Raw genomic sequence first — 15,975 nt, 5'->3', positions numbered from 1 at the left:
GGGGGGGGGGGGGGGGTTTGAATCAATTTGTGTAGCGTTGGAGTGTAGCTAGCCCACTCATTCTCACACTTCATTTTTTTAAGACATTTTGACCCAATAAAAGAAAACACAAAAATGGTCATGAGCCTTGCATATTTTTGGTCATCAAACCTAGGGTGCCATAGTTATAGGGCTTTTTCTTCATTCACAAATAGTTTTGCTTTTGACCTTGAGTCTCTGAGGGTGCCATGATTGTGGGCCTTTTGCTTTATTCATCTATACATTTGTAATCTCCTTAACAAACCCTACCAAAACGTAACCTACAACAACAACAATTTCTGAGGCATATATTTTCGACCTAAAACATAAGTCTCAAAAAATTGTTGGGAGTGTGCTCGAGTATGAAGAAAGGGAAAGGGGAATCAACGGGAGATGCTTCAATTGGTAAAGTTAAAACGTGTAAAAGGCAAAGTGTGCATGGGAGCGGGAGGCCGATTGCATTCAGACTTTACATCCAGACCAAACGAAGTATTTATTCATTAAGGTAGACATCTCCACAGTAGTAGCTTTGCAAATGGGTTGTAAAAACCCAAAGCAATGGTAGCCTTTTCTCTTTAAGACTACTTTCAACAAGAGAATATGGTGAACATGACAAGGTCTATCCCATTGTTGCCTTAGAGCTCCAATATTGATTAAAAAGCCATAGAGAGTCTGCCTCCACAGCTTCACCATCGTCATTGCGGTGCCAATAGTAATAAGCGTGTGTTCTATTTTTTATCTCAAGCATGCCATGACCAAAGCTCGCTTCCCTCATGGCAGAATAAACTGGTTGTGGCTCCATGAACCTGCAAAACCATCAGCATGCAAAAGTAAAACGTTCAGAAGAGTAGTAAGCCTTGACTCGGACATGCCTCTATGTTGTGCCCACCAACCCAACCAGCCACACACACACACACTTTTTTTTGTAAATCTTGATTGATAGAATTTACAAGTGGGAAACCTCAAAGCGAGGAAAACCCACAGAAGGAAAGATAAAAAGCGGAGCACAATGAGGCTCCGAAGGCTAGAAACAATCAAAGTAAATCCTATAGGTATCAAGAGTGATGTCTCCAGCGTCATAAGCGAAATGCAACGCTTGACCAATAGATAATTTGAAATAGGGAAAGGGCAAACACACACACACACACACACACACACCCCTTCTATTATGCATTTCATTCACCATTCATAAATGTGGCATACTTATGTCTTTGCATGCATTGGGGTCATTCACCATGGATATACGTGTCATATGCATGTCTTTGAATGCATTGGTGCTGCACCAATGTCCTTTTGCATGCATGCCTTTGCGCAGAGATAAAGATTCTTCAAACATGTTACTTGCAAGCTTCCTGAAGCACAAAAATGGTGCTATGGACATGAAAGGACTCACTCTGCAGCAAGGCCTTCGGAATTTCCACCATCACCGATTGTAATGTAAACCGGTGCAGATTCATTTCGCACAGGAGTGCATTGCCCATTCACGATATCGTACGCCACATTGGAAATTCGATACTGCGGCCATGAAAAATTCAGCTTTTAGGTGGAATGCAACTAAAAGCAATCATGAAACAACTCTAATGTCTGCATAGGCATCTCATCAATATGAAAGCACGAGTGTAGTGTCTGGCAAAGGGAGGCAATGAAATTGCAAAAGGAATCTTTCAAAGGTTGAAGGAACATATGATCATTCCAACAGCCTTTAATAGACCACACGGCCCGATAGCAGCAAACCCATGTAAAGAAAATGGCAGCGTGTGATACAAGACTCATCAAAGTGAGCAGCCAAAATTCAATGTCAGGCACAACAGATTTTATGTGACAAAGAAATCAGATAATCAAAACACCCCTTCCTTGCCCATTGTGCTACCAAGTTCTTTGGTTCTTCACTCAGGGAAGTTGAAGGTTACATCAAAGAGAGAAACGAAAATGAAATGAAATGTTTATTTACATTTGCAAAAGGCCTAAAATTCTTGGATCATAGTGACTAGTGGTCTGAGGTCTCTCAATCTCTCTTCAAATGTCATTATTCATACATCTGCCTAGACCAACTACAATGGTCTAGACTATTAGAAAAAGGAGCAAGAGAAGATTGCACCATGATGGGGTCCCAATCAACCTGGCCCCCACTCCGCCATCAGAGTCATATTTGCTTCTGAATTGCACAAACGATGGGTACAAGAATTGTACCATGCAGCGACGAAAATAACTTTGATATACATCCAACTAAATGACTTAGCAGTCGGTCTCAGTATTCTCCCAGGGACAGGTGATAAGGAGTAAGGGTCACTTTGTGGCTGTGCCCAACCAGTGTGAGGTAGTTTTCTCATGTCTGGATTTCCCAGCCATGTGTAGCTTTGAGTTTTTGGCTCTTTCCATGGTCATGTAGGCTCCTGTAGGCCTGGGATACTTTATCCCAGCCTCACCTATTTTTCTCCAAGCCTTGGTGGCCTCTACTAATTTGTTTTCTCTTTTTACCTCTATTTACTAATAGAGTTCAGGCATCTCTCTGGATTTGTCCAATCGGTCCCAATTTCTCCCAAGGACAGATGTTAGGGAGTGAGGGCTGTTTTGTGGCTGTGCATGGCAGTGTGAGGTAGGTTTCCCATGTCGGGTTGTGTCTAGCCATGTTTAGCCTCGGGTTTTGGCTTGGTTCCATGGCCATTAGGCTCCAGCAGGCTGGTGCTATCACAAACCAATAAGTGGGCAGGCTTCCCACTTCTCAGAGCATCTGGACGCAGAGTCTGAGAGTGAAAGCCTCCCACTCTCTTGTACTTTGAGTTGCAGATTAATACAAAAAGAAATACCGAAAGGGGCGCCAGACTTTTGGGCCAATATCTCTACGCATGAAACTCCGCCGGCGGGCCAGTGTCGAATCAATTGTGGACTGTGAACTGTTTTGAAGTGAATTCTTATGGTGTTGCGGTAGAATCTCGACTTGGAGTGTCCAAGTCTATTACAGTGGTATCAAAGCACGGCCGATTTCTCTTCTACCGGGAAATCCGATCCTTTTTACGCGGCACTTATGGCTTCAAATAGAGATCAGTCGACTTCCTCTGCATCCGAAGATGCGGGAAGAGATCACGGCGAAGATTCACGCGAGGAGTACGGCCCGCCTCAGCCTATTTAGGCGGAGCTCGAAGAGATGGAGCGTCAACGATTGATTGGCGATGCAACAAAGATGATGTTAAATTTTGCGAAGGACCCGAAATTTGCAAAATTTATGAGCCAAACCTCCTTCGACAAGGTGCATTCATAGTGGCGGCAGACCATAGAACCACCCCTCAAACCAGCACTGAAGAAACCTCCTACTCGAAGGATGTATTCAGAGCAAGAATTAGAAGAGGTGGTTGATGCACGAATTGCTCAGCCTTTTGACGCGCAGAACAAAGCAAAAAAGCACGACAAAAAGCAGAAGAAAGGAACTGACTTCCCGGGTTATTTGGGTCGTCAATCTACATTTGTATCAGCAAGAAAACATAAGAAGCGTGTTCGATTTGAAGGAGTACCCAGTTCTTCTTCTTCTTCTTCTTCTGAGAGTTGTTCTAGCTCCTCTGACTCGAACGAAAAAGACAGAAAAGGCAAAAGCGAAGCAAAAAGCAAAGCTTTGGAAAGGACAAGAAAAAGGCAAAGAAGCCTAAATCTCGCCCAGTTGTTGACAGTTCTACAAAGGACTCGTCTTGTAAGGTGCAGCAGAATAAATGTTGAACTTTGCTCAAGATGAGTGCTCCGAACTGTGCTCAAGGGTTCCTTTTACTAACGGAAGGGAGAGCCTTCCGTTCCTTTAATGAGAAAGTGCAATGGACACAAACAAAGTGAATGGACACTGTGAATGAAGTGCATGAGACTGAGAGATAAAGAGAGAAGAGAATACGACACCAGAATGTTGTCAAACCCTCCTCCGAAGGCCCCACTCTCTATGGCGAGAGCGGTCTACTTATGATTGCACAACTCTCTACAATGCTTGGACTTGCCGACGATGTCGACGACGATGAGACGGGCTGAAACCTGAGAATACTAAGGGCTGAAATCTGCAAAATGCTGAGGTGTGATGCAGATGCAAAAACGCTAGGGCTGATCTTTGTCTTCTGTTGCTGCCGATGGTTTGTAATGCAAAACGCTAGGCTGATCTGATGGGGTTCTGTCGCCAGGATGATGCATAAGCAAAAACGCTGGCTGCTCTGGTCCAAAAACGCTAGGTGTTGCAGTCTCTTGCAAAACGCTAGGCCTCTGTGGGGTTCAGCTGAGAAGTTGGCCTGTTGAGCAAGGTGCTCCTGCTGCCTCTTCTACCAGAAGGTGCTAGCTTTGGTTTGCTTATATATTATCTTAGCAAAATTGCCCTACCTACTTTCCAACAAGTCGCTTAAAAATAATAAGTGAAAAATGTCAAAAATAGGGAAAATAGATCTATGTCCTGTAAAAATGCTCCTAATGGGTTCTGATGGAATCTGATGGGAATCTGATGGTCATGTTGTGTACCACCGGAGGATATGCATCTACTCTAAGTGTCTGGACATGCACGGTCTGCAAACAGACTCACAAAGGTGCCAGATCACTTCCTATTCTAGACTGACTTGACTGAACTGAACCCTGGTCATGCTGTAGCTTGTCCACGGACACATAGGGTTGGATGTGTCACGTGACATCCCCTCCTTTTCAAAGTGAGGTACTCGTACCGAACTGTATGGCGTCGAGGGAGATCGCCAATAACATCCGGATGAATCCTGGAAAGGACTCTTCGTCGGCCCACTCTGATGCGTGGGTCGTGCGATACTTGAACTTCATAAAGGTCTGCAACGCTTGCTTCTTTGGGCCGCGCCGAAAGCGACACAAAGTCTTTTGTGGCTCCTTCGATGCTTCAACTTCGTCCATAATCATGCGTTTACCTTCTTCAAGAATCTCCGCGGAAAATTCCTGAAACCACTTCCAACACAAAACCATGAACATACTCATTCCATGTAAAGTGAGTGGAGAAAATCTCATCTTCCTCAAAGACTGTGCATGCAATGTAGATGAACAAATAGACGGAGTGCCAAACCGTTCACCACACACACGCAAACAATGAGATCAACTCTTGTCTTGTTGATCTAAATCAATCAACTGTGGCAATTCACAATGGAAATGCCCATGCTTGGTGCTGATACTTTCATGTGCTCGTTCTACAACTGTGTCTTGCCAAGGAAGAGACATGGGATGTGACATCCTTGAATGCATATTTTTCAGCTTTTCATGAATAATCCGCATACATCCGTGCTCATTCATGAGTGAAACGTGCTCAACGTACAATATGTCATGCCTAGGAAAAGGGATCACATAAAGACGCTAACTAAAATACAAAAAACGAGCACGAATGAAACACTCGTATAATGCGTGCTGACAAATCAATCGAACACATAGTACTTCCTGTGAGGGTTCTTTGGACCTAGGCTCGAGAGCCAAGATCGGTTCTTCGTGTTTGATCGAATCTTCCTGTGGGGGTTCTGTAGACCTCGACTCAAGAGCCAAGATCGGTTCTTCGTGATTGATCGAACCTGCAATGAGGTTAGCTTCGCTAGAAAAAGCATCAACTAAACCATCATCCTTGTGAACAATCACATCGTGGTCATACAAATCATCATGCTCGTGAGAAATCACATCTTGATCATGCAAATCATCATGCTTGTCATTGTCATGCAATTCGTCGTGCGTATCATTATCATTCAAACCATCATGCTTATCATCATGCAAATCTTGTGTGTCATGCTTTGGAGAAGAAGAGACTGAGAGAGTCTCCTTTTCCCGAATCTCTTGCATTTGTGCCTGCACTTGAGAAAAGAGTCACAAGAACTCTTTCATGTGTTGGTCGCTCTTTTCTTTTCTTGCTTTGTTCTCGCGATCAAATTCTGCTTGTCTTTCCAGGCATGCTTGCTCGTGCTCACGCTCTATGGCTTCCATTCTTGCTTCATATGCACGATCTCTGGCTGCCCTTCTTTCTGCGGATTCACGATCTATGGCTACTATTCTTTCTACATTTCTTGCTTTGCGTTCTAACTCCTTGTCCATCATCCTCTTGTCGAAAGCCTCCATCGGAGTTAGTGCAATCCTTGTCGTGGATGGGGAAGGGGGAGGGTCAGAAAAACCTCCTAGTGGGGAAAATTCTTCTTCGCCTCTCTCATGCTCATCACCTCCAAGCGAAGTATCCATTCCGCTACGAACGATGACCATCCACTGAAGTCGAGGGTTCTTGTGGATTCTTGTGGTCTTGGGTTCTTAAGTTCACTAGGAACTTGGGTTCTTGGGGGTCTTGGTTCTTGGGGATCTTGAGTTCTTGAGGTTCTTGCGGGTCTTGAGGTTCTTGAGGTCCTTCTTTCGCTTGCAATCTGTGTTAGAGAAGGATCTTCTCTTCATCCGAGTTCTGCTCTTTTCCGCGGGCGCACCCCTTGGCGGCCTTGCGCTCACACCAAGGTTGCTTTTTCCCACCTCACGTCGATTGGCCGGCCGCTAAGTGCACAGTCCGCTCTCAATGAGTAAAAAGAGGCACAAAGGGAGGTTGGAAAGCCCTTCTTTCTTGGGTTTCCTGTCACTCTTCAAAAACACGATTAGGAATTGACACACCCAAGAGGACTTGGGTTACGTACGCCCGCAACAAGCAAAAAAAATTATGTGGTTCTTGTGGTTCTTTCCTTAAGTGATACACAACACTGCCAAAGCTCTGATACCAATGGAAGGTGCAGCGGAATGAATGTTGAACTTTACTCAAGATGAGTGCTCCGAACTGTGCTCAAGGGTTCCTTTTACTTACGGAAGGGAGAGCCTTCCATTCCTTTCATGAGAAAGTGCAATGGACACAAACAAAGTGAATGGACACTATGAATGAAGTGCATGAGATAGAGAGAGAAGAGAATACGACACCAGAATGTTGTCAAACCCTCCTCCGAAGGCCCCACTCTCTATGGCGAGAGCGGTCTACTTATGATTGCACAAATCTCTACAATGCTTGGACTTGCCGACGATGTCGACGACGATGAGGACGACGACGAGACGGGCTGAAATCTGAGAATGCTAAGGGCTGAAATCTGCAAATCTTGTATCTGCTGAATTTTGACTCTGTCAGTGACGATGTCGATGGCGATGCGACGACGACGCGCTGAAAACGCAGATGCTGAAAACTGCGTTTTCCGGGCTGAATCTGTAAACTTCGCGGGATCTGACCGTGCGGTGAGGATCTGCTGTGGGAAGGTGAGATCTGCGAGGTTCGGGGGTTCTATTGCAGAGTCTGACTGCTGAAAACTGAAAACGCTGGTGCTTGATGAGGTTCCGTCGCGATGAATCTGTAAAACGCTGAGGTGTGATGCAGATGCAAAAACGCTAGGCTGATCTTTGTCTTCTGCTGCTGCCAGTGGTTTGCAATGCAAAACGCTAGGCTGATCTGATGGGGTTTTGTCGCCAGGATGATGCATAAGCAAAAACGCTGGTTGCTCTGGTCCAAAAACGCTAGGTGTTGCAGTCTCTTGCAAAACGCTAGGCCTCTGTGGGGTTCTGCTGAGAAGTTGGCCTGTTGAGCAAGGTGCTCTTGCTGCCTCTTCTGCCAGAAAGTGCTAGCTTTGATTTGCTTATATATTATCTTAGCAAAATTGCCTACCTACTTTCCAACAAAAGTCACTTAAAAATAATAAGTAAAAAATGTCAAAAATAGGGAAAATAGGTCTATGCACTGTAAAAATGCTCTTGATGGGTTTTGATGGAATCTGATGGGAATCTGATGGTCATGTTGTGTGCCACCGGAGGATATGCATCTACTCTAAGTGTCTGGACATGCACGATCTGCGAACAGACTCACAAAGGTGCCAGATCACTTCCTATTCTAGACTGACTTGACTGAACTGAACCCTGGTCATGATGTAGCTTGTCCACAGACACATAGGGTTGGATGTGTCATGTGACACGTCTTCAGATAGTTCGGACTCTTACGACAACAGCTTTTATGCAAAGAAGAAGAATTTTTATAAAGCCAACTAGTATGACTTTCTGGAAGATAAAAGCAAGAAAGTTCGAGAGTTTGAGGAAGGTGGACAGTCAATTAAATATGACACGTTTTCTGGTTATAGAGATGCTTCAAAGGCTTTGTCTTTCATACAACAGTTTGACATAGCTTTCTCTGGAGAGCGTTACTCAGAGCACTCCAAGATTCGGAGGGCTACCTCTTACTTCAAGGGAAATGCTCGAACTTGGTGGTCCACACTTCTAATAAACAAGACGGCGCCAGTTAAATGGCTGAAATTCAAAAGGCTTTTTATTTCTTCTTGGCTGACTCGAGAGTACGAACGAGACATACGAACTGTTTGGAACCATCTTCGGATGACCAAGAAGAATACATTGCGAGAGATTCTGGAGCTCTTTTCTACCCGCCTCTTCATTTAAGAGATCTCATTCAAAGAACAGATTGAGTGGTTTACCTTGGGACTTCCTACAGAGATCCGAGATCACTGCTTAGAGCAAAAGTCAGATTCCATTCAGGAACGGACGAGTCATGCGAAACGGGGTTTTGCCATTCATTTAGGCAGTTTGACCTACCCCACAGATGAAATCATGACGCAAAGGACCGAACAGACTTCGAAAAATGAAAGTAGAAAGAGGAAGAGCAGCCCAGAAAAGAAAGCAAAGGATGCACGACCCAAACGCACTCCTCAAGAGAGAGCTCTCTACATCAAGCAGGGGAAGTGCTTTGGATGCGGTAAAACTGGGCATATCTCCGCGAAGTGCCCTGAAAAGGCACCAAAAGAACAGAACGACAAGGACGAAGAAAGGCCTGAGAGTTCGAAAGCAGCTGAGGAACGTGGAGGAAAAGGCAAGATGAAAACAAGACTGGTTCCAGATTGCGTGGGTACTGACCCAAGCACGATGGACGAGAGTACAGAACTTTACCAAGCATGGGGCAAAGTGAAAGACCAAGAAGCCCTGATCTTCTTTGATGGAGGAGCCAAGGCCAACTTCATTTCACCTGAATTGGCGGTGCGGCTCGAGATCACACCCAATCAGATGGGACCACTAGCAGAGGTAGTTCTAGCGGCAACCGGCAGGGACGTAGCCATTACACTTGTCATTGGCAAACTTCGGTTGCATTGTCAGGGGTATTTGGGGCATGAGGACTTCTACATAATGCCTTTGGAAGGTTGTGATGTCCTCTTGGGAATTCCCTGGTACCATAAGAACAACGCCGTGGTCGACTATCGGGCGAGAAAAGCGACTTTGACCACAGAAAAGGGCAAAATCATTGTACTTGATGTAAAACTTAAGGGCAAGTCTGTCCCTATTGTATCGGCTTCAACCATTTCAAAATTAATGAAATCCAGTCTGTTTATTTACTCAATCTTCTTGAAAGAGATGAATGATGAGAATAGGACAAATATGTTTGAACTTGATAAAGAACGCCAAGATTTTCTCCACTCATGCCGATTGCTTTTCAAAGGGCCTGCCAAGCGAGTTACCACCCGCTCGTCCTGAGGATCATACCATTGATCTGATACCTGGAAGCACACCATTGAACCGGCCACCTTACCATGTGAGCCGAGCCCAGAACGAAGAAATTATGAACCAAGTGAAAGACCTCTTGGAAAAGGGTCTTATCTAGCCTAGTACTTCACTGTACTGCTCTCCAGTGTTATCGATTTTAAAGAACGACGGATCTTGGAGAATGTGCATCGATTATAGAGCATTCAACAAAATCACCATCAAGAACAGATTTCCGATTCCTAGGATTGATGATATACTTAACCGACCATAGGGATCCTCGTGCTTTAGCAGGATCGACTTGAAAAGCGGATATCATCATATCCGAATCGCGTCGGGAGATGTCTACAAGACAACCTTTCGAACGACTTTTGGGTTATTTGAGTTTTTGGTGATGCCTTTTGGCCTAACCAATGCTCCTACAACATTTAACTGGATGATGGACAAGATTTTTCAAGAGTATAGATTATTTGTTGGCACTTTCTTTGACGACATCATTATTTTCTCCAAGGATGAGGCAGAACATAGAGAACATCTGCTTCAGGTCTTTCAAGCATTACGAGATCACAAGTTGGTGATTAATGCGAAGAAAAGTGAATTTTTCCTACCAGAGATACACTTTTTGGGACACATTGTACAGCAACAGGAGTGCAGATGGACCCGGCCAAAATAGAGACTATCCGTGATTGGCCCGATTTGAAGAATGTCCATGAAGTTAGAAGCTTCTTGGGCTTGTGTTTGTACTACAGGCGGTACATTGGAAAGTTTGCAGAGGTTGCTTCCCCTTTGCATATCTTGACACAGAAAGGAGTCCCTTTCGCGTGGGGACCCACAGAGGAGAGGGCTACAACAAACAAAGGGGGGAGACTCTCCCAATGAAAAACAACATATGTACAATGAGGCTAAATCAAGGAATGGGAGGAGGGAAAATCCACACAGGTGGGCGGTAGTGCCATCTCAACACACCGTGGACCATGGTGAAGAAATGCCCAGGGCGCCACAGTCGAAGGAAAGCCTCTCTACGCTCCCGCATGCGGTTGGAATTGCCCTAGAGTCTCTCAAACTGTCCTCTGAGAGTGTGGATCAGCTCTAGCCAAAGATCTCGAACAGTCTCTGCTGGTGGTACAGGGCGAGCCTCAAAGATGCAGAAGCAACGGGCCCGCCAGATAAACTAGAGTGTCAGGCTGCAGATGAGCTCCCAACACTCCCCTCTCTCATTGTACCACTCTTGTGGAGTAAGCTCTGTAGAGCAGGCTGGAGTGTAGGTTGACCCCCCTTGCATCACTATCGTCCTGCTGGTGGAGGATAGCTCAAATTGAAGTGCCGGGCCCGTGAGAGTGGACCAAGCAGCTGTCCCCCAAGTGTACTGCCGTGTCGTGGAAAGAGCTGGCATCACCCGAAGGACACGAAGCCAAACCTGTTGTGCAAAGGACAGTCCCAAAGACAATGGCACCGACTCTCTGCAAGATGGTCACAAGCTGTGCATGCTGCCAGGCCCGTGAGAGTGGACCAAGCAGCTGCCCCCCAAGTGTACTGCGTTGTCGTGGAAAGAGCTGGCATACCTGTTGTGCCAAAGGACAGTCCCAAAGACAATGGCACTGACTCTCCGCAAGATGGTCACAAGCTGTGCATGCTACCGAGAGACCACTATGTACTAGCCAGCTCCCGACTGTTGTAGCTCGATGTGCAACAAACCACATTGGAACAAAGTGACTCGTGCGGCTGTCTGGAGTCCCACAACCTCTCCCAAAAGGCTGACAAGAACTCAACTGTGAGACCTGAGGTGCTACAGCAGGACATGCCTCTCTCCGCGCTGCCAATATGTGATGTCACAGTCGAACAGTGTACTGAAAGAAAGGGACGCCTAGATGGTCGACTGAGGAGAAAGGATCCCTCCCAAACCACTCTCCAGGATCCCACTGCACTCGTGCCAATGGACAACACTCCCAAGCCCACAACCTCCAGTGGCCAGTCTCAAGAGCTGCAGGGTCGGGATCTATGACACAAGTCCTCCCACTGATGCCCACAACTCGGATCCTCTGAAAACAGCACTCTGCCACCTATGGGGCCTCTATTGAAACTCGGTGTACGCGACCCTCACCCTGTAGCTTGAAAAATAGGGAGGATACAGTCTCTGAGCAAGCCCGAACTGCGATGAGAACCTCCAGTCTCGTGAAGGCCCCCATCCATCTGGGTGCTGCTGACTCGAGAGGTGTGAGCCACTCAACAGGTACTACCTCTGTCATGTCCTGACACATGCTCTGCACCCCTCTCATGCCCTGTAGTTGGATGCTGTGAAGCTCCTCTGACAAACCTGAAAACTGTAGCCAATCACCTAAAGTGAGTGTTGGACCCTCCGCCATGGAACCCCAAGAAACATGAGGCCTACTACCAACCAAGTGGCCTCTCTGAGTGCTAACCATGGAGTTCCAAATCAAGGGTTGTCTCAGGCACTCTTCCGTGCAAGTAGGCTAATGCTGCTCTAGGCCTCTCCGCGGCTGCTCCTAGGAACGGAGAAGACTCACAACGAAACGGTCCTCCAGTCTCCTGCTCAGGCCAGCTCTGCGCATCTCTGTGAAAATCCATCTGGTCGAAGGTCGCTAGGGGCCTCCAGCCTGAGGTACTCTAGCACTAAGCCACTACAGCAAAAACTCCTTCCAGGGCTCCTCCCCTGGGAGTAATCCTTTGACAACAAACTTCCCAAGAAGGGCTCTATTCTGTTGTGCTGGGTCTATGATCCCCAACCCTCCTTGAGAACAAGGAAGAGTGATGACCTGCCAGGCCACTTTGACCCGGGCTATCTGAGTGTCACGCCCTGACCAAAGGAAATTCCTGATCAGCCTCTCTACTTGGCTGATGCACGAACTCGAAAAGATCCAACAAGAGTGATGTACCACATAGTAGCCAACAACACCTGGTTGGCCACTACAACTCTGCCTGCCAGAGAAAGTCATGCGGAACTCCAATGTAACAACTTTCTCCTGATGGATAGGAGGAGGGGAGGAATCTGCTGCTCAGGAGACAAGTCCAAGCCAAGCTGACAGCCCAAGTATCTAACTGCAGTCCCTGGGGGAATCCATCTGAAGCCCTCACCTGGCAGCGAATCAGGCGTAGGAGCACTACCAACCGAGAAAGCCATTGTCTTTCTCCAGTTGATCCGTGCGCCTGATGCACAACAAGAGCTTGCTCACACCTGTGAAGGTTGGCCTCCTGGCCCTCCAAGTACAACGCTGAGTCATCTGCAAACTCAGTATCCAATAGCTCTTATCCCCGAATAGGGAGCGCTCAGCCACGAAGACCAACCTATTGTGAAGCCAAAAACCTGCTCATTGCCTCAGCATAGAACAGAAAGAGGAAGGGGGCAAGAGGACAGCCTTGTCTGACCGAACGTGTGAGCATGAAATGACCTCCTCTACCTCCTGCCAAAAGTACCTGACTGTGTGCCCGTCTGTAAAGAGCTGACACACCTCTGATCCATGCATTTGAGAAGCCCATCCTGCGTAAAGTGCCCTCCAAAAAATCCCAATCAACTGTATTGTAGGCCTTCTCAAAATCCAGAAGAAGTATCACTAGATCCTCACCAGGAAGGCGCGCGAGGGCAGATACCTCCCAGAAAGTGAAGATGTTATATATACCTTCATAAGTTCAGAATAGTCTGAACTCACGAATTATAAGAGGCAATAAAGCACTCATAAAACTATAAAAGCAAGGGACACAAGAAAAGAAAAGAAAAACAAAAACAAACAAACAAACTAAATCACTTTGTTTGCTACGAAACAAAACTAGATAAAACAAAACATTATTAACTTAAAAATGTTTTTAGAAAAGGCATGTGTAAAATAAGTTGACGCAAGGATACTACGAAGATGTTGTCAAGGATACTACACTCCTTGACAAAACCTGTCTGTGTCCCATGTATGATGCTCTCTAGAAGTGGCTGAATCCTCGAACTCAGAGCCTTGGCGAGAATTTTGTAGGGGAGAATTTTGATGGGCCGCCATTGTCGAATCTCATCCAAGGAGCCACCCTCCTTGGGAATGAGGTAAATCAGGCCCTCAATCAAGCTGTCAGGCATCTCTCCTGTGTGTAGAATGTACTGAAAAGCGCTGCAAAGATCTGAGCCAAGCAAGTCCCAACACTCTAAGAAGAAGCTGGGAGTCAAACCATCCTCACCTAGACAGCTACCACGGGGAAGTGCTCTGAGGGCCGTGTGGAGCTCCTCTGACTGAAGAGGCAACTCAAGCCTCTTGCGCATCTTCTCTGTCACAAGACAAGGCATCTGTGCCCACACCTGCTCTCTACATGCATCCTGACGCTCTGCTGCCGCATGTTGGGGCCCCACTGTCTCAAAGAAAGCCCCTGTCACTCTGTCACCCACCTAGATCCAGATGCCTGTCGATGAAAAGCAAACTCCTGGCGCCTCTCCTCTATGCTGGCAAGCTCCTGGCGAGCCTGCTACAACTGCTCCTCCAACCAAGGACCATCTGGATGCTACTCTTGCATCCTCCACAAGGAAGCAACGCCCCGTCGGAGACGCTGCTCCTCTTTTGCTGTAGCCAGGCGGGCCGTAGACTCCTGGAGAAATAGCCGACTAAGCTGAGCAAGTCTAGAGGCCACTCTGTCAGCAGGAGAGTCCTGGAAGTCTAAGCCCTCTGTCAAAGAGCCACCACTCGCTCTCTGAGCGCAGAGTCCAGCAAGACCCTCTCACGGATGCGAAGCATCGTGCTCCCCCTCCTCTGTCTATCTGTCACTGTGAGGATCACTGGTGCATGGTCCGAAAAAAAAGTCCCAGCCAAAATGCAAACTGACACACCCAAGTCACAGAAATGGTCACTAGTGTAGAAGCGATCTATCCGAGATAGATTCACTCCTCCCACTCTACGGTCCAAACGAGAGAAGGCCAGGCTATCTGGAGGTCTCACAAAGCTAGAGTGCTTCCACACATCTGAAACCCGCATAGTCATACATAACCTCTCCCAAGCTACCAACTCAACTCCATGCACAGTAATATGGCTACCTCCAATCCTGTCAGAGGGGTCCTCCAACATGTTGAAGTAACCCCCAATGCACCATTGCTCTGCCTACGGCAGAGACTCTACAATATTGGACCAAAACTCTACACGTTCACTCGCCACATTAGGCGCATAGATGTTCAGGAAGCCCATGAGGCAACCCTGAACCTGCATAGTAATCCACTGAGCCCTACCTGGCACAATAATCCCTATGTCCACAATGGCCTGCTGCAAAGAATCCGCAATAGTCATACATACCCCACCCTGGATGTCTCCACATCCAAATGCAACGGACCAAAACGTCTCATAGCGACCATGCAAAATCTGACCACACCGTCTAATGCGACTCTCACAAAGATGATGCTCATGTAGCATACGAATGTCAATCTCACCACCCACAAGGCATCTGTGAAGCTCCTGACGTAGCCGACCCCGTTGACGCTGAAATTGGGGCCCTCCTAAACCTTGCACATTCCATGAGATGATCCTCATGGAGTCAGTGGGAGAAAACAGTTGCTGCCACAACAACCAACCTCACTATCTTTGAGGGCGGTTTGGATGGAGAGTAATCCGCATCCGAACGACCTCTAGACAAGCGCGAAAGAAGTGACTATCCCGCCCAGGCCCAAGCCGAACGTGCAGCCCGAAGGGCTACATCCTCTGTCCAAGAATCCTTTTGTACAAATACATAACAGGGAGGGCTCTAAGTGTCAGCAAACAAGTGCACCACAATGTGTCTACAACCCACTGCATCCGGAGGCGTCACGCTGAACTTGGCCAGAGGCCAAAGTGCCTGCATCAGATCTGTCACCCCTAAGTCCCCTATGTGGTGTGAGAACTCAGTAGCCTGAGTCTAGAGCCAGTTAATAACTGTGTGCTGAGTCCACTCTGTGATCCCTACCGCATAATGGGAAGGAGAAACCCCTGCTGTGTCCAAAGCCTCAATGCCTCTAGCTGCAAGAAAGAGGACATGGACTCGAAAGCAAGACTCCTCCAGGTCAGGAGAAGAGTCACCCAAAAACCGAGTGAAACTGTAGTCAAAGAAGTCCCAACGTTTGCGAATGTCAAAGCTACTCAAAGAGATCGCCTCGCGGCAGACGCGTGTTCAGTGGCCTCCTGGGGCGGGTGCTACTGAAGGGGGTCAAAACGGTTCCCTCTCGTAACCCAGTGCTGTTGAGCTGTAGACGGTCGACCACCAGGGGGAGCAGCGGGGCGAGCCCTCCCCTGTCGGTGGCGGCTAGGAACCTGCTACCAACCGTCAATTGTCTCATCGCTGGTCTCAGTCGAGGTACCAACCTGTGCGTCCTCTGTGTCTGGCTGCTGGGCATGTTCAGCCTTGGTAGGTTGCACCTGCGCTGTGGGTCGAGGTCTCCTACGAGGACAGGCCTTAGCCAAATGGCCCATCTCTCTGCAAATGGAACACCGGTTCGGGAGGCTCGAATACTCCACGCTCTGA

The 15,975-nt window shown here is 47.3% G+C and overlaps 1 protein-coding gene across 6 annotated transcripts in view; it reads right to left on the bottom strand.

The window, feature by feature from the left end:
- Window positions 1–492: 492 nt before the first annotated feature.
- LOC147455828 (purple acid phosphatase 2-like) overlaps window positions 493–15,975 on the bottom strand; it is a 63,100-nt gene continuing 47,617 nt past the window's right edge. For all 6 annotated transcript variants that reach the window (XM_086514478.1, XM_086514476.1, XM_086514475.1 and 3 more), the window contains 2 exons: window positions 1,412–1,533; window positions 493–824 (listed from right to left, as the gene is read on the bottom strand). In XM_086514478.1, the coding sequence (XP_086370604.1) occupies window positions 638–824; window positions 1,412–1,533 (309 nt within the window). In that variant the 3' untranslated portion in view covers window positions 493–637. The remainder of the gene's footprint in view (window positions 825–1,411; window positions 1,534–15,975) is intronic.

The sequence above is a fragment of the Adiantum capillus-veneris genome, chromosome 6 (assembly GCF_014529385.1).
Source record: "Adiantum capillus-veneris isolate H3 chromosome 6, ASM1452938v2, whole genome shotgun sequence".
In the NCBI taxonomy this organism is placed as follows: domain Eukaryota; kingdom Viridiplantae; phylum Streptophyta; class Polypodiopsida; order Polypodiales; family Pteridaceae; genus Adiantum; species Adiantum capillus-veneris.
The sequence above is the reverse complement of the archived record's forward strand: the minus strand, read 5'-3'. Positions and strand labels throughout refer to the sequence as shown.